The sequence below is a fragment of the Andrena cerasifolii genome, chromosome 2 (assembly GCF_050908995.1).
Source record: "Andrena cerasifolii isolate SP2316 chromosome 2, iyAndCera1_principal, whole genome shotgun sequence".
Lineage (NCBI taxonomy): Eukaryota > Metazoa > Arthropoda > Insecta > Hymenoptera > Andrenidae > Andrena > Andrena cerasifolii.
Genome location: NC_135119.1, coordinates 3,802,167 through 3,828,280, shown reverse-complemented (window position 1 = coordinate 3,828,280; position 26,114 = coordinate 3,802,167). Strand labels below are relative to the sequence as shown.

Below are 26,114 nucleotides of genomic sequence, written 5' to 3'. Positions count from 1 at the left end.
CCCAGTCATTAAATTTTTGTACTTAATATTCGAGTTTAATGTAATACATTTTCTTCGGAGAAGAAGTTTATTGAATAAGAAATATTGATTTAATTCAAGGTGACTTTTGGGCCTTTCGTATACATATATCTTTCTATATTATATTTTCAGAATTATCAATTTACGTATCAGCTACGTCAGTGGTTCTCAACCGGTGGGTCACGAAGTGTTTTCTAAAGGTCGCCACGGTTTTTTTTTTTAAATATTAATAAGTTGGAATTATAATCTGAAATACCTATTTTTAATGTGTTGTTTTTACCTTATTAAATTTACCTTGCCTTCTGGGAGGGGGGGGGGAGGTGGACGTCGCAAGTTATTTGAATATCATAAAAGGGGATCGCGACTCAAAAGAGGTTGGAAAACACTGAGCTACGTCGACCTTCATATTACTTATTTCCTCATAATATACATTAACTTCATTACACATTTATCTTTAAATCAAATTGGAATGCTTCTAGTGGAAAGTGTTTCTTTACAGTGAGCAGGTATTAATGGAAGGACACACATTCATCATCGTAGAATTGCTTCGTGTATTTCAAAGGAAGAAACTCGTTTGCTCCGAATAAATTATTTCACCGTAGGTAGTCAATCTTATCAGTCCAAAGGATGTTATTTAAATGAGTATATAGTACGTGCATTCATAAGATTCTAAAATAGTGAAGATTACGAAATGCAATAACCATGCCATATTTAATTTAGATTATCAGCAGGATGGGCACATTCGCTCAGAGCTTGACCAGATATTGTAAGACAAAACTACTTAGATTTGTAATAAAAATTAAACAGCCTTCTACCCTTCAACTTTTCATATACAAATTATCAAGGTAGTAGCATTACGTACGTAACGTGGTAATTATGTATCTGGTAATTGCTAATTGGCAATTGGTACACCAATAATTTTATTTAATTCTTTGTTTCGTAATAGTACCATATTTGTAATGTAGGTAAAGGTGTAGGGTTATATATATATATATATATATATATATATATATATATATATATATTCGTTCGTAGTATTAACTTAAATGGTCACTTAGTTTATGTAATGGATAAACAAACTTCATTCCTCGATTTACAATTAAATAAGAATAAACTTTTCTGAAACTATTCGTGTCATATGCTACTATTCAAAACAATTCAACGAATATATGCAGGAAGTTTCGTTTAAGGGTTCAGTCCACTGTGACGGTTTGAAAAATTAAGCTCTTTTTAAAGATTTTTTTCTCCGTAGATACAACATATTATGCAATAAATCTTTTTGGTATTTATTAATCTACTCTAATATTATACAAAAAAATTTAAAAGAATTTTTTTTAATTTGTTTTACAACTTTAAACGCGATTATCTCAAAACGACATTTTTTCAACTGGTGCAGGTGATTGCAAAAAAAATATTTGACCAATCAGTCTGAAATTTGTACATTTTATTGAGCACATCAGTGGTTATGGCCGGGACTACGGAAACCTTTTTTGATTAAACATTTCATACTTTTTACTAGGCAAAATGCTTGAAAAATTCACCGTATTTCGACACTTAAATTTCAAACTCCGCAATTTTGTTAATTTTTTACCAGTAAATATAATAACGTATAAAAATTTCAGACTGATTGGTCAAATAAATAGTTTTTTTGCAATCACCTGCACCATTTGAAAAAATGTCGTTTTGAGATAATCGCGTTTAAAGTTTTAATACAAATTAAAAAAAAATCTTTAATTTTTTTTTGTATAATATAAGAGTAGATTAATAAATACCAAAAATATTTATTGCATTATATGTTGTATCTACGGAGAAAAAAATCTTTAAAAAGAGCTTAATTTTTCAAACCGTCACAGTGGACTGACTCCTTAACTAAACCACCTGAATGGTTCAGTTACATGAATTAATATAAAAAAATGTGTCAGGAATAAATGATTTGTTTTGAAGAGACGAATGACACGATTAACGACTTTCTTCTTCACGGTCATTTTTCTTCGACATTAGTCTTCATATTATTGAAATATTTTTATTACCATACGTAACGACAAAATTCATTCAGCCGGTGCTTTCATGCCTTTATCTCCTACCACTTTGTCCCCTTTTAAAGAGACACAAGAGTAGGATCTATGATAATTGCCTTCAAAATCACGTGTCCCATAATCCTGATCCTTAAAAACACGGTCCAACTTGAAAAAACGATGGCCATTTTCAAACCCCTGAAACGCCACACTCTGAAAACATTTCAATTGAGCCGACTTACTTACGTGCCCCTTGAAACCACATACCCTTTGACCCACTTTTCTCCCGATATAACAACATTGGCATGAAGCAATGTAGTAATCTCAAGAACAGGAAGAAATGCTGAAAAATAATTAAACTTCACAAACTGTAGGATTTAACATTGAAAAATACATTTCTTCCAAACTAAGAAAAGATGCAAATAATTAATCGATTTTATTTAACTTCTCTCCCATGCCTAATTGCTTTTTATCCGTTTGTTTGATTTAAATATTGTAACTCAATTTTAACTCACTTCCACAAATCCAATCCACTTGAAATTTTGTAACCATACGTAGTTATGATGACAATACAAAATTTTTAATAACTCACCCCCTACAATTTTAACCCATTTCCACAAATGCAATTGACTTGAAACTTGATAACAATAATTGTAATTTGTTAAAAATTAATTGCAATTTGTGAATGTTCAGATATGCATATTTCTTTCAAAAAAATTTTCACAAACACTAAAAACTAAAATGCAAAAAAAAATTAAGTAAAACTATTTTATTTAACTCGATCAATAATGCATTAAAAGGAAAAAAATCGTTATTTTCTTATACTACAATTCCGATGGGGATATGTAGCTTTAAATAAAATCGTGTGGTGCCCATAAATGAATTAATTCAATTAATATTTTTTTTACTGCTTTCAAATCAATTATTGTAAAAAGGATACCCAGAGTTTGCAGCAAGCAGTTTAAAATAATTTTGTTAAACAAGTTGGGGTACGTTCACACTCTATGGCCGAATGGGATACTAAATTATACCTGTAAATAGAAGTATCTAACATTTTTCATTAAAAATAGTTTTGCTTTCTGGATGTTTCCTAAAAATAAAATTTCCAAGAAAACTTTTAATAAACATCGTCACGTTACAATCTGTATCGCGCAAATAAAAATATTTTGTTTCATTAATTGGAATACATTATTGAAAACGTTTTCACAACAAATTCATTTTGAAACTTGATTCTGTATTAAATTGATTCATATACTGTTATGAAATATCCTTTCCCACGATTTTATTTAAACTCACATATCACCATCGAAATTGTAGTACATGAGAATAATTATTTTGTACTTTTCAGTGCATTATTGATCAAGTTAAATAACATCGTTTCACTAAAATTTTTTTTTATATATTTGTCTGTACATTGTAGGGGAGAGCGGGGCTAGTTGATACAGACGAATTATCTCGACATCGTATATATGTAGCTCCATTTGAGCGAGATATGTGAAATTTGTTGTTCAATTCTTTACTACGATTCAGCGTACGTCTGTGTACCTTGACGTTAACAATCGTTTTTTAACCGTTTTCGTTTATGTAGAGAAGAAGTAAATAGTTTTGATACATCCAAATTGATCGTCCAAATAACATTTTTCCATTCATTTTATACGTATCTTCTCAAGTTTTCGCTTACTATATATTAAAGAGGAAAGACCCAAGTATATTTTGGCATATTTGTTATTAAGTAATTAATTCAAATAAAACATGAAAAAAATTTAAAACAGAATATCGTATCAACTAGCCTCGCAATGGGGTAAATTGATACATTTTACCTTCGTCCAAATAACATTTTTTCATTCATTTTGTATGTATTTTCTCAACTTTTCATTTACAATATATTAAAGAGGAAAGACCCAAGTATATTTTAGCATATTTGTTATCAAGTAATTAATTAAAACAAAAATGAAAAAAATTCAAAACTGAAGAACGTATCAACTAGCCCCGCAGTGGGGTAAATTGATACATTTTGCCTTCGTCCAAATATTTTTTCAATCATTTTGTATGTATTTTCTCAACTTTTCATTTACAATATATTCAAGAGGAAAGACCCAAGTATATTTTGGCATATTTGTTATTAAGTAATTAATTCAAATAATAAATGAAAAAAATTGAAAACAGAATAACGTATCAACTACACCCGCAGTGGGGTAAATTGATACATTTTACCTTCGTCAAAATATTTTTTCATTCATTTTGTATGTATTTTCTCAACTTTTCATTTACAATATATTAAAGAGGAAAGATCCAAGTATATTTTAGCATATTTGTTATCAAGTAATTAATTAAAACAAAAATGAAAAAAATTGAAAACTGAAATACGTATCAACTAGCCCCGCAGTGGGGTAAATTGATACATTTTGCCTTCGTCCAAATATTTTTTCATTCATTTTGTATGTATTTTCTCAACTTTTCATTTACAATATATTAAAGAGGAAAGCCCCAAGTATATTTTAGCATATTTGTTATCAAGTAATTAATTAAAACAAAAATGAAAAAAATTGAAAACTGAAAAACGTGTCAACCAGCCCCGGTCCCCTCTAATTCACGTAGGTACATATTATACAAAAAAGGCTCAACTTATCGCCACAATGACAATACCAAGGTATCAGCGACAGTTTTGAATAAAGCCCCTTTAAATCGGTCAGGCTTTTTCGAGCCATGGCTTCTGCTCAGAACTTTTTGGTTTTAGGGTACGTTTATGTTGGAGCTGCGATAGAATAGAAGTTATAAGAGTGTCGATCAGACGGCGATAAAAGCTGCTCGAAAATATCTTTCTTTGGTGTATTTCTAGTGGAGCTGCGATAATAGTACAGTTTCAGTCGTTTAAGGTTTCACAAAGATGAACCATTTGAAGATGAGTGATTCTGAAGAAGAAGAATTATTATCTTCAAGTTCCGCAAAATGGTACATTGATGATTTGTATCTATCTGATCCCATAAAGAAGATCTAATAAACACTTCGCTTATTAATTTGTGCACATCCAGCGTCAATAAGATAATGCATCAAGGATAAGAACGGCGATAACAGCGAAGAAAATTAATATTTGGTTCTCGGCGTTTGTATCCTTGGTCCTCAAGTAAGCGTAGCTCTGCTCGCTGTTTCAGCCTAAACACACCCATTATAAAACCCCTTATAAAATATATTTCTACGCTTCGCACTGATCGTTCATCCCAGCTGCAGCATTAACGCACTCCAACTAGCCCCGAACCCGAACAAACATTCTAGAATACTCGGGGTAATACTTTCACTGGTTCCGAACGGGGTGCACATAGCTCGGCGTGAAAACACGCCGACGCCACTGGTAGTGTTAATCTGGATATTTAGTGCTTTATCAAATCATTGATCCCCGCTGGTACGACACATCTAACTCGATCGCGTCGAGTTAGCAGCTGTTGGGCAGGTAGTTCGGAGCACGAAGTGCGTCACAGTCAAAATAGGGAGGTCAAAGAGTAAGTGTGTAAGCCGAAACGAGCGTATGGACATCTCCTGGATATGGCGTGGAAAACCGGTGTGGAGGGGAAAGCGATGATAGCGTAGAAGTGAGAGGGCATCGATAGACTGACCGGGTGGCTTTGACCCGCCAATTCAGCATCACCCATACAGGCACTCAACCGCAAATCGAGTTCGGGCCGTAGGGCGGAATAAAATCGACCTCGTCCCTCCCATCCTCACCCCGAATAACCCTTCCCCCACCTACCATCACCCCCTTCGTACTAACCACGGTACCTTCGGGCCGGTTCGCATGTAGGCGAGTCCAGTAAGACATTACTCGCGAGGGACGCGTTTATTCGACGCTCCGGGAGGGAGAGGAAGCTGGCGGCGGAGGGGGGGGGGTGGTCAGCAGGAGAGAAAGTCAGGTTGGCTTTAATGTACATGGCCGAATGGAAAGGTCTGATTGTAGGATATCCAGTTGCTGAATGTATGCCTGTGGTTTCACTTCTGGCGAGTCTAACGAGGAAGAAGATTCAGATTCCTGGCATGGCTCACCAAATCTCATAATGCCAGCGCGGCTTCGTTTGTGTGGTATGATATTAATATACAGGGCGTTCCTAAATTGGTTGGCCAAACCTGATCTCTGTATTTTGCTAACGACATTCGGGAAGAAATATCATAAGTATGGGGTCCTAAGTGTTTCCTTTTTGAGTAGCAGCCGGTCAACAGCCGCCTAGGGGGTGCAGGGTTCAATTGGACACAACTTAAACTACCCTTAGATTAATTATTACTTATCGGTATTGCTACACTAGGGAAATAATTTTACCAGAACCTAATATAAACGATTATTTTGTCCAAATCAACCCTGTATTCGGTGTCAAGGATCAATATATCCTAGAAATTGCTTCTTTGAAGAAATGGGTTTCTTAGGTAAGGCATGCTTTGCAACGTTAATTTTTACATTAAAAAATTAAAAATTCCTAGTGTGTCCCAAATAGTATGGTAACTCCTTATAGTAAGGTCATAGAGATCTTGTACATATATTAGGAACTTGTCTCTGATAGACAACCTGCTTGAGGAATCTGCAGAGGAAAAACTCTGAAGGATTCAGGTACAGAAAACGTGTAATCCCCGCAATTTGCTCTCCTTTACCAATCCAACAAACAAGATAATTTCCTGTTCACGACGATTCTAGCAGTGGGGGTGAGATAAGCTTAAGCGCCGTCATATATGAATACAGGGTGTAACAAAAATCTTTCTGTGCGTTGAAGGGGATGAGTTATGAGGTGATTGTAAACAACTTTTCCCTTAGCGAAATTATTATGCGAATTGAGTTTCGGTAACGAGATACTAACAAACAAACCCGACCAATCAGAGCGCGAGCCTTCTGCCCGAGCCCCCGCGCTGCGACTACGAGCAAGCAAGTCGGCATGCATCGAAGGAAATTGAACATTTCGTCACGGTTTGTTTGTCATTTAAAGTGAATAACGAATAAAGGATAAATGGATGAAAATCACGTGTAACGTGAAAAGACGAATACACAGTTTTTTTTTCATTTCATATATATACAAGTTCCAAATTATGCCCTCTTGTGTCTCCGTGTGTGTCTAGAGCAGGGGCCGTCAGCTATACTGATGACGAGTGTGACTGACGGTCCCAAGATGAAACGCACCGACCCTCTTCTTTTCCTCCTCGACCCCTCAAAGCCAATCCACCCGCCCCGCACAGTTACTCCATTGCGGCGTAACCGGCCGGCCCTTAGGGTTTAGGTTACGTTGGATGCGACGGGGCAAGAACTACACCCCCCTTCTCGTCCAGAACGTGTTCCGGCAATTCTGCACGTGACGATACAACCAACAAATGAACCGTTTTGTTAACTGCATCGTATTATTGCTCTCCCCCATCCCCCAAAATTAAAATGAACATTCCGATCAGAAATTCGTAAATACAAATATCTCTTTACATATAATCATATCACCGAATGAAACAGGAAACCAGCCCAATACATATTTTATTTTGTACAACTTCGTCCAATTATCGCTTAATTAACCTCATTGCAATCAATTTTAATAACCATGCTAATTACGTGCAACTCAGTAAGGTCAGAAGCTTAAAGTTTGGCGTTGCAAAAATCACGAAAAACGAATGAGAGCCTCTGCTCTTCATTCTTTGATCAAGAAATTCTGGACAAGCATGAAGGGTGGAATATGTTATAATTTCATTACGATACTGTACCTATATGTACCGCTTTACGTTATTATTCTCTACTTTATTACGCCCATTGTTCGTCCCTTTACGCACGCAAACGCTGTCCAGCAATATGCACTATGCATTTCGTTTGCACCCTGTTCGTGAGTTCGCGAACGAGTGGGCATACGATATACTAGAATTTATGGATGAGCAGATATACTTACCCACCGTCGACGTTGTTGAGTGCAAGTTCGGAACGTTATTGTTGCGTTAAGTGTTACGACAACCAATGAAACTTGCCTCGTAAGCGAAGTGTGAATGCAAGGGGGACAGGATTTATTGCTTTGAAATGCAGGAACGCGCCCATATGCTCGCGGGAACGCGCGTTTCCGTGTTCAGAGTGAAGCACCGATTGTTTTTCCTGTTCATTGTTAATTTCATTTCACGAAACGCTGAGGAAGCATCTTTTCACGCTTTGCGAGTAACATTAGTCAATAATTGCAGACACGGAAACAAGTGGTATCAGTTGTTGGTAAGGTAGCCGTTTGGACGTGCTCCTAATTTCAAATAAATTCTCACAATTCAACCAATTTCATTTAATATTTAATTGTGTTCTAATATACAATGGTTAGTGTTAAACAATTTTTCTTTCGATTATATTAACTTATGCTCCTCTGTATGTTTAACTAACTTGTACTAATAATGCTTCCTCTGTATAGGTATATTGTTCCTTTAAACATTCCATGTTATTTTGTCACGGCAACTTGAGTTGATTTATTAACTTACGCATACACCAACAATTATTTAAAATGTATTCCCACCATCATTAGATATCTTAAATAACCAACCAATAATTGTACATCGCATGAATTTAATTAAACCTTTCAACAATAGTGGTGGTAAAAATCCACATAATCCATGAAAATGAGATTCTGGTGCGGGTCAGATATATTGGCCGGTCAGAGCGAATGAGGGGTAACTCCCACCAAGCCGCCTGCCTGCCTCGACGCTATTTTTTTCAAGGGGGGAAGCCCGCATAAACGGCTTATTTTTGTATCAATTTTTAGGAATTTTTTGCAAAAATACCAATGCGCTAATCCTTTCGGAACTTTAAGGGTACATTATTTAACATTATAACAAGTAAAGCAAATTTTTATAACTGTAAAATTGTAATAAATATAAAATAAATATAGCAGTATATGAAATAGGTTTTTTCCGAGTTTTCAAAACTGCGCCGGTTGTAGCGTCTCTGGTGGTTATGTAAAACAGAACAATAACTTTTTTCTCAATTTATGTGCCAATTGTAAGAATATGAACCGTAAATGGTGTAATAAAATTACACCTTTCAAAAATGGCGGAACTTCAAACAATTAAGTGTGATTTCGCCAAAAATTCGCGCATTGTTTGTTTAAAAACAGTGGTTAAAATCGATAATTTTGTTAAACCTTGTGGTTCATATTCTGAGGAATATTAAAAAACTAAAAGTGTACAAAATTTGAAGTTGATTGGCCAAGTAGTTTTTGAGTTATCCCGACGCCAATTTTAAAAACGTGGTTTCGAGAAAAACGCGTTTAAAATGCGATTTAGGTATACTCGGAAACTCGGAGGCGGACTGACTCACTAAACTAGGGGTGTCGAACTAGCGGCTCCCGAGCCGCAGTGGCTCCTTCCCCTCTTCGCCTGCTCCGTAGAGCCGTAGGGGAACGGCCCCCTCCACACCTACTTCACTCTGATGAATTTCTCCTCCGGGTGCCGCACTCTCTCCCTGCCGGGTCTCGTGTAACGCCTGGAGAAAAATAAGTGGGGGAACCGGCTGACCCGGGGCCCGAATCGTGCGGCTCTCGGAGTGGGGAAGTTCGACACTCCTGCACTAGACTATAGTATCGATGCGAAGTTGAATTTTGACCTATAACTTTCAGAATATATTTTTGAAACATTTTAGAGACGGCTTATGGACAAATTTTTGTTTCTATTTTTCATTCGATTTATACGTTCTTCTCCCCTTAACGTCCTTATTCCCTTTCGCGCTACGCTATAAGCACGCGTAAAGGCTGAATGCCGAATGTATGGTTCCGCCTTAAAGCTCACTGGAGAAGGTCGATTTCCCCTCGATCGCTGTTCGTGAAACCGTTCAGAGCGGCCAATATATCGGACCTCCACTATAGTATTACCCAAATAAAACCATGTTACGCATACATGATATTATAATAATTTAATTTTCGAACTTCGTTTAAGTATTCTTAATATGTAAGTCACACAGAAATTAAAGACAAATTCAACAATATGTATTTGCGTGTTGTATGCATGTATTATGGGATATTTAATATGAAAGATCATCTATTGTGTAGGGTATAGGACCCATATGCCGGACATTTAGTGATGGCATGAAAGTTATTCAAGAATTTCAACATAAGTTTTCATACATTCTGGGATTTTTTTGCATTGAACTGATTACTAAGCATTTCTGTAAGTTCAGGACTTTTTGATTTAATTAAATAATGAAATAGTAAAGAGATATTAGTAAAAATGTAAAACAAAATTTTGTTGTAATTACCGGACACGCTTAAGGGGACCTTCCGGTCTAGAGCCCCCACAAATAGGTGATGTTTTGGAATTAATTAAAGGAAAACTACTACATATAATTTAATGGGCCTTTTTGCATTGTATTAAGGATGTCTTAAATTATAGAAATATATTTTTGTTTTATAATTAATCATTACAGACGGCACTGGGAGTCGTATCAACTAGCCTCGCAGTGGGGTAAAAGGATACATTTGACCTTCGTCCAAATAACATTTTTTCATTCATTTTATACGTATCTTCTCAAGTTTTCGCTTAATATATATTGAAGAGGAAGGACCAAAGTATATTTTGGCATATTTGTTATTGAGGAATTGATTCAAATTAAACATGAAAAAAATTTAAAACAGAATATCGTATCAACTAGCCCCGCAGTGGGGTAAATTGATACATTTTACATTCGTCCAAATATTTTTTCATTCATTTTGTATGTCTTTTCTCAACTTTTCATTTACAATATATTAAAGAGGAAAGACCCAAGTATATTTTAGCATATTTGTTATCCAGTAATTAATTGAAACAAAAATGAAAATAATTGAAAACTGAAAAGCGTATCAACTAGCCCCGGTCTCCCCTACTGTACGCTGGTCGGTACTGCACGACTCTCCCCTACTTATATATGAATTACTTTTAAATAATCATTCAGCCCTACTTTATATCAGATGGCACTCCGTTTGCAATTGAATAACACAAATATACAATATTAAACTTATCTGTAAGTTAAACATTGGAGAACTAGATGTATGTCCCCATTTCAGGAAAACATCATTGACTTTGAAATCACGAAAACGATAACCCTGAAAAATATTACATTCCACCCTTCGAGCCAGGCAACTTTTATTCTGGCCAATTTCTTTCATTTCAAGTTCACATGCAGCAGATATATTAAAATCTATACTACTCAAGTAGCACACCCTCTATAACCATTTCTCCCAATTGTTATCTCACTGCTCTAAATCCTTACATCAACTAGAGCCTCTACATATACTGTCGAGGACAAATAAAAGGGTGAACGATTTAATGACTGTATCTGATACCAATGGTGTCGAAAGAAAACATGTTTCCACACGCATTAATTAATAATTTCTTCAGTCCAACGCCTTCCTCGAAACAAACACGGAGTCACGCAAGAGCGAAAGCGTGGAATTCCAGATTAGGCAGCACGCATGACCTAACGCTGTATCAGGTGACACGAGGTCACCGTGTCGCTGGCTCAAATAAAAACGTATAAAAGTGCACTATATCTTCCTCGCACAGTTCGACCTCGTGTGACAAATGCGCCAATGCGGTGTGTTTGTACCTCGAAATCACATTAGTAGTCACTGTTCCACTATACGTATTTTAGACCTTCTTTTTGTAACAGCATTTCATTTTCCCAATTTCTGAAGTTTTCTTTATAGTAATAGAGACAATTACCCCATAGTTCTCTACGTTCCTACAGAGAACATTTCGGAAATTGAAAAAATGAAATGGTCTAATAAAAACAAAATCATCTGAAATGCGGATAGTAGAATGGTAAATATGGATCGAAACCAGTGGCGCAACCTGTGGGGGCAAGAGGCTCTGGCACCCCCAAAGAAAAAGGAAAAAGGAGATTAAGGGGAGGTTCCGGTCTAAATGTCGATTTTTTTTTATTTCATTTTTCGAATGTTCAACCTTTTAGGAACGCGTGTTTAAAAGGGTTTGTTGAAATTCGTAAAATTCCCGAAGTTATAGGCATTTGAGTAGCGGCAAATGCATAGGTAACACCCGGCCACTCGGCACTCACGTAAAACTTTAAACGCGTTTTTCTCGAAACAGTGTTCTGAAAACGGTGGGACCTGTATCTCCAAAAGTTATTATCCGATTCGACTGAAACTTTTTTTAATTTGAAGAATATACTTCTGGCTCGGAGTGATACCAGAAAAAATACAAAAAATTAAAAAATTGTAATTTTCAAAGGCGTTGAAAGGATGAAAAATATATGGAGAAAGTGATTTCAAACTTCAAGTATCGTTATTTTCTAAAAAAATGTAATTTTGTAATTTTGTCTTGTTTCCTCCTTAGCCAGAAGTATATTCTTCAAAATAAAAAAAGTTTCAGTCGAATCGGATAATAACTTTTTGAGATACAGGTCCACCGATTTGGATCAATTTTTTGACGCCTTGACTTCAACGACTCCCCAGTGCCGTCTGTAATGATTAATTATAAAGCAAAAAATATATTTCTATAACTTAAGACATCCTTAATACAATGCAAGAAGTCCCATTAAATTATATATAGTAGTTTTCCTTTAATTAATTCCTAAAGATCACCTATTTTTGGGGGCTCTAGACCGGAACCTCCCCTTAATGTATATAACCACGACTGAAGTAATTCAAGAGCTTTGTAAAAAGGAAAGAAAACTGGATTTTATTTATTAAATTAATTTTAATCATCACCCAATGAATTTTACTGGATTTGCATTAAAAATATTTTTATCCTTTCAATTCTGCTCCTCCCAAGATAAATCCTGAGTGCGCCACTGATCGAAACACATCAGGTACCGACTCCTAAGCGATGTCTTAAACCGCCCATCGTTCAACTGTTAATATCGTAGTTCCGTTACAATTTGCAAAGCAACCGATGTGATTTTAAGGCCCAAACACACAGCATTGACGCAATTGTCACGCGACAATTGTCGCGATGTCGGGCTGTAGTCCTGTAAGTAAATAGTAATTTACTGTTGTGCTTGGTAGCTTAACGTTCGAGTGTGCAAAGATCCAGATTCCACCAGAAGAGGGTTAAGGGGAGTGTGTGGAATTTCACGACAATTATTTATGTAGCTTTTTGATGAAGATATGATCGGCTTTACTGAATATTATTTACTCTCTGAAATTAGTATGTTTAGTGACGATTATAATAAGTTAAACAGTGAACTTTAGCTCTTTAAATGTTATTTTCATCCCTTCTGTAAAAGGTTATAAAGGAATATATTAAATAACGCTTGTAATAAGGGAATTTGAAACTTTGTACTGTTCTTACTATGTTTCAAGGGGACTAGGTAGTCGAAAAATCGATTTTTATTGCATTTTCCGAAAGTACCATCTTTTCTGAATAAAATGCCGCTTGGTTTATAGTAAAATTCGCAAAACTGTAGATATGGCAACTAAAAACTCGGTTTTGCAAAGAAACTTTAAAAGCGTTTTTCTTGAATATTTTTTTTCTTCTATTTTTCCTGATTGCGAACGATTTGAGGTTCAGATCGACTTGGAAAAAATTACAGGATATGTAAAACATGTGCCGTTTCGAGGCAAACCTCTTATAGGGTCCGTAAAAATTCGAGATTTTCATAAAAAAATTAAGAAGTCACCGGATTTTTTTAATTCGAGATTTTCATTAAAAAATAAAGAAGTCACTGGATTTTTTTTATGAAAATCTCGAATTTTTACGGACCCTATAAGAGGTTTACCCCTAAATGGCACATGTTCTACACATCTTGTAATTTTTTCCAAGTCGATCTGAACCTCAAATCGTTCGCAATCAGGAAAAATAGAAGAAAAGAATATTCAAGAAAAACGCTTTTAAAGTTTCTTTGCAAAGGCGCCGCTACAGGTTGCCGCTTGACGTTTTTAGTTGCCATATCTACAATTTTGCGAATTTTACTATAAACCAAGCGGCATTTTATTAAAAAAAGATAGTACTTTCGGAAAATGCAATAAAAAATAGATTTTTAGATTGCCTAGTCCTCTTAAGGGGTCAGTCCACTGTGAAGTCGTAAAAATTGTCATCTTTTAGGATTTATTTTTTAGTAAACGGAATGTCCAACGTAAATAATGTTTTGTCTACTTATTAATACACTTATTGACAGTGTAAAAAAAAATTATTTTAAATTTTAAACAGTTTTTTTTTTAAATATATATCACACTGATGTGAGCGCCTTGAGAAAGCGTTGCAGTGCTGGTGCAGGTGATTCCGGGAGAATGACGCATTTGAAACAAAAAATTCAAAGTTTGTTATAATCATTATGAGTGTGGTTATCGCCGGAACCAAGATTATTTTGACTGATAAAAGATTAACAAAATGACGGAGGTTTGAAATGTAAGTGTCGAAATACGGTGAATTTTCAAGCATTTTGCCTTGTAAAATGTATGAAATGGTTAATCCAAAAAGGTTTCCGTGGTCCCGGCCATAGCCAGTGATGTTCTGAATAACGTGTAAAAATTTCAGACTGATTACTTAAATATTTTTTTTGCAATCACCTGCACCAGTTGATAAAAATGTTGTTTTGAGATAATTGCGTTTTAAGTTTTAAAACAATTTAAAAAATTCTTTTAATTATTTTTTGTATAATATAAGAGTAGCTTAATAAATACCAAAAAGATTTATTGCATTATATGTTGTATCTACGGAGAAAGAAATCTTTAAAAGTTGCTTAATTTTTCAAACCGTCACAGTGGACTTACCCCTTAATTAATAAAGAATCTTTTTTTTTAAACAGAATTTGTTTTTCAAATTTTAGTACTTCGCTTTGTGGAAAAGTTAAATAACTTCACAGCAACTTACAATCAGTACAGAAGTTTAACTGCTGTATGAAGAATATTAAAATATACATCATAATTAACGTTCCTTAATACACAATGTATATTTGCCTCCCTAATTTACAATATACACAGTAGTTCTTATTTTCTCCAGATTTGAATTTATTATGCCAGAAATCACATTCACAGTACAGTGCCTAATGTAGGTGATCAAATGTCAGCAATAAATATTTCTCCAAGTATGTGCAACACATTGTCATTCCACAAATCACGTAGAGACTGCTGTTTCCAATTCAACGTATAAGATCATTTCAGCAAATAAATCTAGATTTGTTTCGCAAACAGAAGATGGATCGTAATATTATTTTCGCAGTATATTTGTTTACCCCGTTCTGTTTTGCAGAACTAATTTGAATTGATAATAATTACAAGTTGCGCGAAACAAAATATCAAACATTTTCAGTCTCGTATTTTCAATGGAGCCGGGAAGGGGATGTAATTTTAAGGGACGAAGCACTATTGCCTATTTAATGCTTAAGATAGTTTTAAAAAATCAGATGAAATCAAAACGTAATTGAGAGTGAATGAACGAGGTGCGTTTAAATTCGTTATAATTTAATTAAATCCCGTATATAAATAACGAATATTATTCTGAGAAAAAAAATCCTATACGTATACCTAATTCTTTTAAATACGACGGCAGCTTCTCTCTCGCGGAGTATAATTTATAGCCCCTTGAAATTAAGATAGTAAAAGTAATAAATCTGTATTCTCTGCAGGTAAAATTATAACCAAGGAGACAAAAGAAGCTTTCATAATACTTAATTTATTCGCTCAAATAGCCAGCTTAGAGACATTCCGGGACTAATTCAGTCTTTAATCAATGCGTTTCAACAGACTGAAATTTGTTCTGCTACTCTTAATTCGGAGAAGTCAAAGCGCAAAGACGAAAATAATCGGAACTTCTACTTTGTATTCCCAGTTCGCGCACGCAACTCTGAAAGAATACGTCAGTCTGAATGGCACGGATATTCAAAGAAGCCTCTGTATTTATTCTTTGACCGAAATTCCAATTTCTTTTGTTGCGTACGTTAGGGGAGCGGCAATTTTCCGTTTCACGAACGTATAAAGAAGATGCACAATAAATATATATGGCAGAATTATTTCACATTTGCGGGCATTATTTTGGTAACCCTTATATTACCGAAATTTTGTAGAAAATAACATATTTCTCTTGGCGTATCTGTCTGCTAATTTGCATAAAGGCAAACGAATATTTTCGATTTTATTACAATAGAAAATGCATTAATTTGCTGCAAAGCCTGAGTTTTGAAGTTTAATCTTAATATATAAAACAGAAAGCTTCTATATGTTTGTGTGTTTGTCTGTCGCCTAAAAACTTTTGAACGATAAACTCTGGGATCACGGAAGGTGCCTCGGCTCAGTATGCCTGACTATTCCTGGTGAATGTGACCATTTAAAAAAAAAAATTTTAAAATTAAAAAAAAAATTTTGTAAAAATTTAAAAAAGAATTCAATTTTTTTTTATATAAAATCGGAATCTAAATTTCGGGCAAAGCCGAGTAAGAAAGCTAGTTAATCAATGTTCCTAACTAAATAATACTAAGGTGTTAATGCCCCAGTAGAAATAACATTCTCCATGAAATATTAATGTAGCACGTTCTCTGCAGAAGAGATTGAAGTTGATGTTTGTGTAACTTAGCTTCAAAACCTGAGACTGCATTATGTATGTACTTGAGAATCGTCTGAGGCCTAGGGGAGAAGAAAAGTAGGATCTTGAGAGATTAGAAGAGGGAGTTGAACGACGAAAGTATAAAAGAGAGTGAAACAGAAATAAAACTAATCTCTCGGGATTAGGAATTAGGTTGATTTTTACTTTATGAAATTGTAACTCTTGTGATCTCGCCGAGACTCGACTTACAATATGGCTGCTGAAGCACGTTATTTTTTTGGTTCATTTATAGGAAAATATTTGATGTGCAAAACAGGAAAATCTTACGAATAGGTAAGGGAGAGCGGGGATAAAAGTAACATTTTTTATATTTGGCCTAGCCTATATATATATATATATATTATTACCTTATATATATAAGGTAATTCTAGGCTAGGCCAAATTTATATATATATATATATATATATATATATATATATATATAAATGACAATTATACCTTAAAATAGTATGTTTCTTGGTCTATCATTTGAGCCCAGATTCAGCCTTACGCGATAAGTAGTCAAAGAGTTATGGCAGTTTTACGCGGTGACTGTCATTGTTACTTTTGTCCTGCAGGGGTAGGACGAAAGTAACATACGGTGGGGGCGAAAGTAACACTAATTATTTTGAGGAGAATTAAGTAAAAAATTTATTTATTCTTCCAATGCAAAATAGGATTTTTTGTTTTAAAAAAACGATGGAAAGAAACATTTAAATACACATATTTTAAGTAACGATAAAAACAAATAAATTTTAAATAACGAGAGGTAGAAAGCATAACCAGCTTCGGACATTTCTTTGGTATTGTTTATTCAGTTGAATGTTAGGTATTAAATTTTACATACTCCGAATCAAAATTATGACATACCTAGTGAAAATCACCCATGCTGCAGGCTTCGTGGGACTAACCCTTTTAAATCTAGACATTGGATCCACTTCTCTCTCGAACAGCTTTCACTGAAAGGGTCCAAAGAAGCCAGACACAGACAGTCGTTATCATCTGAAGATTTCCTATCCTGTATGCTATTTTGCTCGCCCAAGTAACACGTTACTTTTATAGCGACGTGTTACTTTTGTCCCCAACCATGTTTTTCAGAATAGAACTGTTATAACATACAAACTATGCAAGACCCGTTGAAATCAAGTACAGGAACTTCTAAAGACATTATCTAAGAACGATCTAGCAAATAATTGCTTTAATATCTATAGTTTAACTGGAGAAGGAAAAATGGAATGAAGGGAGGTGGAAAGAAAAGATAGAAAAAGTAAGAGGGAGAAATGGAGGAGAGGTTGAGAGAGGCCAGGTACAACAAGGTGTACAGGGAGGTGAGAGTGGAAGGGATTCCAAAGTACCTGAGGAAAGGGTGGAAAGAAGAGAGACTGATCAGAAATACATAGTGCAAGTAGGAAGGAAGAGTGGAGAGTGGACATTCCCTATTTCTAACTAGTACTCCAAATCTTTAACGCTGTCTTATGTGGACATTTCTACTTTATAACCCTTTGTGAATCAATAGTTCTGTGGTCCCAGTTGCCACCAAGAAAATAAGCTATACATCGCAGCCTTCATCTCACGTTTTTAAATTTCCAAATTAGTAGAGCTAGTAAACTCATGATAAACCACGGTACGTTGCCATGGAAAAAGTTGGGAGAAGCTAACAAGACAGTAATATGGGGTTTGCGCGCCCTTGTTGGTCCAAATAAGGCGGAAAAAGAATGACCCGTTTCTGGACCTTCTTCTGACTGGTGATGCCAACTGGTTCATCTACAGGGTGTCCCACTAAGGAGTGGACAGCGCGATATCTCTTAAAGTATTGTCGATAAAAATATAAAAAAAATAGGGAATTGCATGGTTCGAGGGGGCCCATTTATTAGCGCGAACGAATTTTCTTTTCGATTATTATTTTAAAAGATACGATGGTCAAGTTCGGTTTTTCAAATGGAACTATTTTTTTTGAAGACCTGAGTTGATAGTGCGTTCCAAGACAAATTCAATAAGCTTTAATGTATACACTTTATTTCCACTGGTTTTTAAGATATTGCGCTTGCAAATTTACTGATTTTCACTGGAAGAAAACCCTCTGGAATAGGAAGGACCGGGGTCGGTCTTACTGGCGCTACGGGTGGCACTGCCTGTTGAAATGGATACTTACCTGCCAAAGGTCTACGCCAGAAATGGCAGGCCCAAAAGCTGGACGATTCTTTTCCGTCAGAAATGCTACTTAGGTAGGTACATCTGCGGTATCGAGAAGCGCATCGTTACTTTTATTTCGCACTTGCTTCTACGCTCGGATGGCCGGTTCTTTTGGGAGGGATGCAAGTTGGATTGGTTAGGTTAGGAGGAGTGAAAGTTGCTAGACTAAATTTCAACCATAGGGAGCAGATTGTATCAGAACCAATCCAACTTGCATCCCTCCCAAAAGAACCGGCCATCCGAGCGTAGAAGCAAGTGCGAAATAAAAGTAACGATGCGCTTCTCGATACCGCAGATGTACCTACCTAAGTAGCATTTCTGACGGAAAAGAATCGTCCAGCCTTTGGGCTTGCCATTTCTGGCGTAGACCTTTGGCAGGTAAGTATCCATTTCAACAGGCAGTGCCACCCGTGGCGCCAGTAAGACCTTGCAGTGAAAATCAGTAAATTTGCAAGCGCAATATCTTAAAAACCAGTGGAAATAAAGTGTATACATTAAAGCTTATTGAATTTGTCTTGGAACGCACTATCAACTCAGGTCTTCAAAAAAAATAGTTCCATTTGAAAAACCGAACTTGACCATCGTATCTTTTAAAATAATAATCAAAAACAAAATTCGTTCGCGCTAATAAATGGGCCCCCTCGAACCATGCAATTCCCTATTTTTTTTATATTTTTATCGACAATACTATAAGAGATATCGCGCTGTCCACTCCTTAGTGGGACACCCTGTATATAAGTGAAGAGACAAGAATATACATTTAAGTAGGTTGATCAATGTTCGGAGCCAGATGTAAAAGGCATTCCATCATGGTGGTGCCGTTAAGGATTCATGATAAATACCTAATGAAATCAGAATGATATTACAATGACCTCATCACACGATACATTTCAACGACTTAGGATAAGTATTTCGAATATATTCACATGTTTCCTATTTTTTCCCGCCTTGTTTAAGGGGCCAGGCCAGGGTTTGAAACGGTTGTAGAAGTAACTCAATCATGTAAAAAATACAGGGCCTTGTATTTTGCGATTTTTGCCTATTTTCGTGAAAATGGGTTGTAATTATGAATTTTTATTTCGGAAACTATTTGTCGGATTTAGTTGATTCTCCCGGTATTTTAATCTAGAAGGATCGGCCTTCCCGAATAATTTTGTTTTCGGTTAAGAATTCGTTTTTACAATAATGAAAATTATTAACAAAATTGTATTTTGCAGATTTAGGCTCAAGGTCGTGATTTTACCCCCCCTCCCCAAATACTTCCACATTCGCTGGAGTTTTCTGTAAAATAAGCCTATCTCTTGTTGATAATTTGCATATTCAAGTCGTTTTCGTACATTAATTATGATACAAAATGTAATAAATATTTAAAACATTAAATCGAAACTGTTACTTCATAATCCTAACTAAACAAAGTAAATCTCAACGGCCGTTGCAAACTGTACAAAGTTTATGCCGCGTATCAGTCGAAAGTACAAAAGAACCGATATTACGACATGAAAAAGAATCAATATATAAGAAAAATTTCCGTTATCGATTATTTTTAACTGTCTCAAGAAAAGCACCTATATTAAAGAGAACTTTTCATGTTACAAGATAATGCATAATTATTTAAGTTTTTTTTCGTAATGATTTTGTAAAAGGTATGTTTATGCTTATATAGGGAAGACCGGGGCAAAGTGGGGCGGGAGAAGTTTGAAGTCGAATACAATTTTTCCCTTTCAATAAAAATGTGTGAAAATAGATTTATAATATAATTTGAACATTACTATTGATAAATGACGAATATTAATACTTAAAATAAACTTAAAGTATATTAAAATTCAACTTGAAAAGAAAATGCAAAATCGACCACTTTACCCCATATATGGGGTAAAGTGAGCAGAAATAAAATACGTGTTGTAATGAAGGATATAATTATAAAATCAACTTTATTAGAACTTTTAAACTATTTAAACTATTTTTTTTTAAATATATATTTTATTAATACAAGCTTACTGTTAATAATTTGTACTTTGTAACTTTGTACTTTGTGTTACTAACCTAAACTCATTTTCTTCTGAAAATGTGTTTTTAAAGGAACTTTGTTTACATGAACAGTCTGACATATTATAAATAAAACAAATACATACATAATTTCTAATAAAATACGTACTTATAATATCTAAATAAATTTAGATATCACTCGCGCATCTTTTCTTTGCAGCTCAGTTTACCCCGGTCACTTTGCCCCGAATGTGTACTCAGTGGAAAATTAATTATTTAATAATGTTAGGATTAATGTTTTCTCAAACGCGTGTACATGTATGTTTATAAGCTTGTTATAAACACGCAGAAAAGAATGGAGTTAAAATAACACATTTAAGACTCATTTATCCAAAAAGCTAAATTGAAAAAAAAAACAATTGGAAGTCTCTAAAACTTCATTTTTAATTTTTTAAATGAATTTCCATTTTTCGATATCTGAATGTGCATTATTATCATTGTGGTATTACACACATTTATGACGTCACCAAAATTTGTAAATATATTCTATTGTTAAAGAATAAATTAAGGAAGCTCATTTTACCCCTGGGTTCACTTTGCCCCGGTCTCCCCTAGAATAATCTGCGACCATAATACTAGCGATCTCAATTAATTACTGTAAAATCGATTGTAGAACCGTCTTGGAACCGAAATAGAACCGAAAAAATAACGGTTCTAGAACCGTAACCGAAACCGATATAGTGAGAATATCGATTCCTTATAACAGTTATTCAGAATATCGATTCCTTATAATAGTTATTCAGAATATCGGTTCTTCATAACTGTCTCAAGAACCAAAACCGATAGGGGAGCGCGGGGACGAACGTAACGGCGTCATGAAAGTAACACGCCTTCTGCCCCCTTCCACAAACATTTCCAAAACGTTTGCTGTACACAGTTACATGTGTATAGTGTACCTTTTATTGTACTGAGCGACACTGAGCAGTAACACAAATCGTATACCGTGGGCAAGCTGAACTTGTTATTTAGATCATTCAGCTAAGTTTCCCTTATTTTGTTTTTTTCGTTAATATTCATAGTTAAACTATAGATATTAAACCAATTATTTGCTAGAGCGTTCTTAGATAATGTCTTCATAAGTACCTGTATTTGATTTTAACAAGACTGGTATAGTTTGTATGTTATAACAGTTCTATTCTGAAAAACATGGCTGGGGACAAAAGTAACACGTCACTATGGGGATGAAAGAAACATGTTACATGGGCGAGCAAAGTAGCATAGAGGATAGGAATTCTTTAGATGATAATGATTGTCTACGTCTGGTTTGATTGGACCCTTTCAGTGAAAGCTGTTCGAGAGAGAATCATCCCAAATGTCTAGATTTTAAGGGTTAGACCCACGAAGACTGCAACATGGGTGATCTTCACTACGTATGTCATAATTTTAATTCGGATTAGGTGAAATTTTATACCTATCATTTAACTAAATACACAATATCAAAGAAATGTTCGAAGCTGGTTATGCTTCCCTCCTTTCGTTATTTAAAGTTAATTTGTTTTTATCGTTACTTAAAATATATTTATTTAAATGTTTCTTTCTATCGTGTTTTTTTAAAAAAAAATCCTATTTTGCGTTGGGCGAAGTGTTTTTACTTAATTCTCCTCAAAATAATTAGTGTTACTTTCATCCTACCCCTGCAGGACAAAAGTAATAATGACAGTCACTGCGGAAAACTGCCATAACTTTTTAACTACGTATCACTTAAGGGGTCATGCTCAGTCAGGAGGCCGAAAAAAGGGTGGTCTTTGGAATTTTTTTACCCAAAAGCTATAACACAAATTTCGAAACTTGAAGTTTGAATGCGCGCAATTTGTTAAATTTCCACTTACGTGGCTAATTCTGGCACCTGCGATAAAGGTACTCATAATGATTAAGAATCAGCTTGGTTCTTTTGTTTTAGATGAGTCTGTGAGCTTAAATCACTCCCGCTGGGGAGGTGTTTCTTTTCCAAGGCGCGATTTTGAACTGCAGATGACATTGAAAAAACACAATTAAAAGTGTATTTAAAAAATTGTTCCGAATACATTACAAGTAGCTTAATAAATGAAAAAAGTTGGACATTGTTGTTCATTGTATTCACTGAGAAAAAAAAGCGCGAATGTTACCGAATTTTGCGGCGTGATTACCAGAATGACTCCTTAAAGAATTTTTCCCGATTTTTGGGCGAAATTTCTTTTCAGATTCAAATCAAGAGGATTCATCTTTTTTAGAAGGCTACCATTTTAACATTTTTTTTTATTTTCCTTACTGAATCTACTACCGCAGATAGCCACATTCATCTTTCCAACCCACTTGGATTTATAAAGCCCGAGATTAACATTTCGAGTGACGTCAGCGTGCTTTCACTCACAGGGATTTACGACTTGTTCACAATTTTAGCGTATTTTGCCGTTCATAGTTTCCGAAAAGCATCGAAAGTATTCTCCGAGTGTCCCAAAATGTTTATTCGAGGTGAGTTACGTAAACTTTTCTCAGAAGTAGCAATCATTCAGAAAGGCCTGATCGAGTTGAAGGGACATTTTTTAAAAACTTGCGCCACTCAAAGTGTTTATCGTCATAGGATGCGTCAACACTGACTATCGCCTGCCGTTTTAATCTTCTAGTTTCGAAAGATAAGGCAAATGGTTGAAACCTATTCGTTATATAAAAAAATTAAAATAAAAATTAAAACAAATATAAAACAAAAATGCACTAAATAGTAAAAAATAATTTTTTCCCTTATTTAATCTATGACTCTCATTTTTTTTAAGTCGGCGCCAGATATACACAGTGCAAATGATGAGGCGCCGGCTTAAAAATATGAGAGTCGTAGGTTAAATAAGGGAAAAAATTATTTTTTATTTTTTAGTGCATTTTTTTTAAGTTAGCTTTAATTTTTTAATTTTTTTTATTTTTAACTTTTTAATTTTATATATATATAATTTTAATTTTTAACCTAATTATTATTTTACGTATATATATATATTGGCACAACATGCTCAGGAGATATGCGCGTACATACGTAAAATAATAATTAGGTGACAATTAAATAGTCTTTATTACTAACCAGAACTGGCAAAATATTGGGCCAAAGATCATCAAAATCAGTCTATACGCTGAGGAGTTATGCAGGGACAAACATAATAATATAAAAAAAAATACATACGGGTCGAATCTATAACCTCCACCTTTTTGAAGTCGGTTAAAAAAACGATTCATGAATTCCACCGTCTTCTGGATTTGTTTAATGATAACAACGGAACTTTACCATTGACTTCAAGTTATTCCTTCTAGTTATTTTTTGACAGAAGCACTGCTATCAACGCGCGTAGCAGAAATATACGAATAAATAAATGAATTTAACGCATTGTCATCCCAACTTGTGTCCTCTGTTCGAGCTATTCGAATTGGCACTTTATTGTCTTTTTGATTTGATGAAAATTCCCAATTAGGTATGTAGATTTTCCGCAACGAATATTTTATTAAATCGAACGAGTGTATGCTGAATTTACAGAACCTGAATGGTTAATACGGCCCAAAGAGAACACATCTTAAATAAGTTACTAGTAGATTAAGAAGCCCCCTCTTCTCACTATATGTTCAAGGGGATGTGTAAATTTTTAATTAGGAAAAATATGAACTTCCTCATGCACTATTGCAGGAACATATTGGAGTCTTTGAAGCAGTGTTTCGATCGAACACGAATGTGCTTTGATATTAATTTGAACGGTGTACAATTATTTCAAAACGAGTATACCTAGGTACTTACTTCAAAGTCTTCAACAACGAAATGAATGAAAGCGCTTTTCATTTGGTACCGGTTCTGGTCTCAATGTTTTTCTATTTTCGTGTACTAATAATTGAAAACTATGGTGGATATAAAAGAAAAGGTAAAATGAAAATTTAATCGATTTTCATACTCTATAAAACTGTGCACTCAAAACATTTCGTAAAATTTATTGTTTTAAATAAGAAAACGTTGCCCGATACAAATTTTAAACATTTGGATGCACTGTTCTATACACAGAACATAGAGAATCATTAAATTTTCATTATAACTACTTTTTTTGTATCTACTATAATTTTTACTGTACAGGAAAATAGAAAAGATATACATAAAGGAATTTAGGAAAAGTCGAGTTTAAGGGGTGCTTTTACCCTGAACCACCAAAAAGTAGCAGAAACAATAAATTGTTTGATGCTTCTATGTATTAAGATCCCCTAAAAACTTGCAAAGTTTCAAACAAATCGGAATTTTCGGATTATCTACCGAAGTTCCCTTGTCACCGTATTTAATACATTTACCTAATTTTTTTATGTATTTTCATAAACTCAATAAACAAAATATCACGAAACTATTCTATACACATTTAATCACAAGTATTCCTGTCAAACACACTGAAGTGTAAATGAATCATATACATATTCGTATCAATTAAACGCTGCAAAAGTGAAGATTTGGTGATTAATAGTTTACATGAATTATTGCTTTTAAAAGCACACAGACTATATTTTTTCCAATTTTAAAGATCTGTATTTCACAAGTGCAGCATGGAGCAAACAGTATCTGATAATTAGTTTGAATTAATTTGTATTTTATAAAGTTTGTATTGTAAAAGGTTAATTTTTAGTATAAAAAAGAAGAATTGTTTTTTACCTTTTGTATCAGGGTTCATTAAATAATTTATACTAATTGTATTGATCTCGAAATTAAAGGAGCTAATCTTAAATTATTTTTTATGTTGGATAATAATTATAAATTTTCAATTAAAGATGAAATGTTATTCGCTTCACGAGTACATAAATTGGAATGGAAAGAGTAAACTTTCTTTTCTCTGTCAACAATAATCAGTAACAAGAGATTTGCAGGAAATTGAATGTACCCAGTGTACAAAAGTTAAAGTAAATCCAATTCGGGTAATTTTATATGGATTTTGACTTCTATAGAATTTTGTTGTCTTTGGAAAGATGATGGGTTTGTGAAATATTTATTAACATAAATAAAGCGAGTTAAACAGCGAAATTAAATTTCACCACCTACTTGTAATAAATGAATAAACTTGCGAGCATTAAGATTTCCCCCACTTTTTACAGTGCCACCAGACATTCTGGACTATCAAACGAGTACGGACATGGTGGTGACAGAGGGTAGCAACGTAACTCTGCGTTGTGCTGCGACAGGATCACCGGAACCTAGCATCACCTGGCGACGAGAGGATAGCCAGTTGATACTCTTGGGAAATGGGGAGAAAGGTCAGTCTTAATCCTCGTCAGAATACGTACATATACAGGATGAGTCAGACAATTCGCACGGGTCATATCTCTTAACACCCTTGGCGACGAAGGAAAACTGAGGAGCCTAAAAATATCTATCTTTCTATG

General features: G+C 34.6%; 1 protein-coding gene across 2 annotated transcripts in view; it reads left to right on the top strand.

Annotated features, from left to right (window-relative positions):
• LOC143378511 (neurotrimin) overlaps nucleotides 1–26,114 on the top strand; it is a 634,196-nt gene that overhangs the window by 548,057 nt on the left and 60,025 nt on the right. For both annotated transcript variants that reach the window (XR_013088276.1, XM_076830332.1), the window contains exon 4: nucleotides 25,827–25,985. Coding sequence is in view for 1 of the 2 variants with exons in the window: in XM_076830332.1 (XP_076686447.1) it covers nucleotides 25,827–25,985 (159 nt within the window). In the remaining variant the exon portion in view is untranslated. The remainder of the gene's footprint in view (nucleotides 1–25,826; nucleotides 25,986–26,114) is intronic.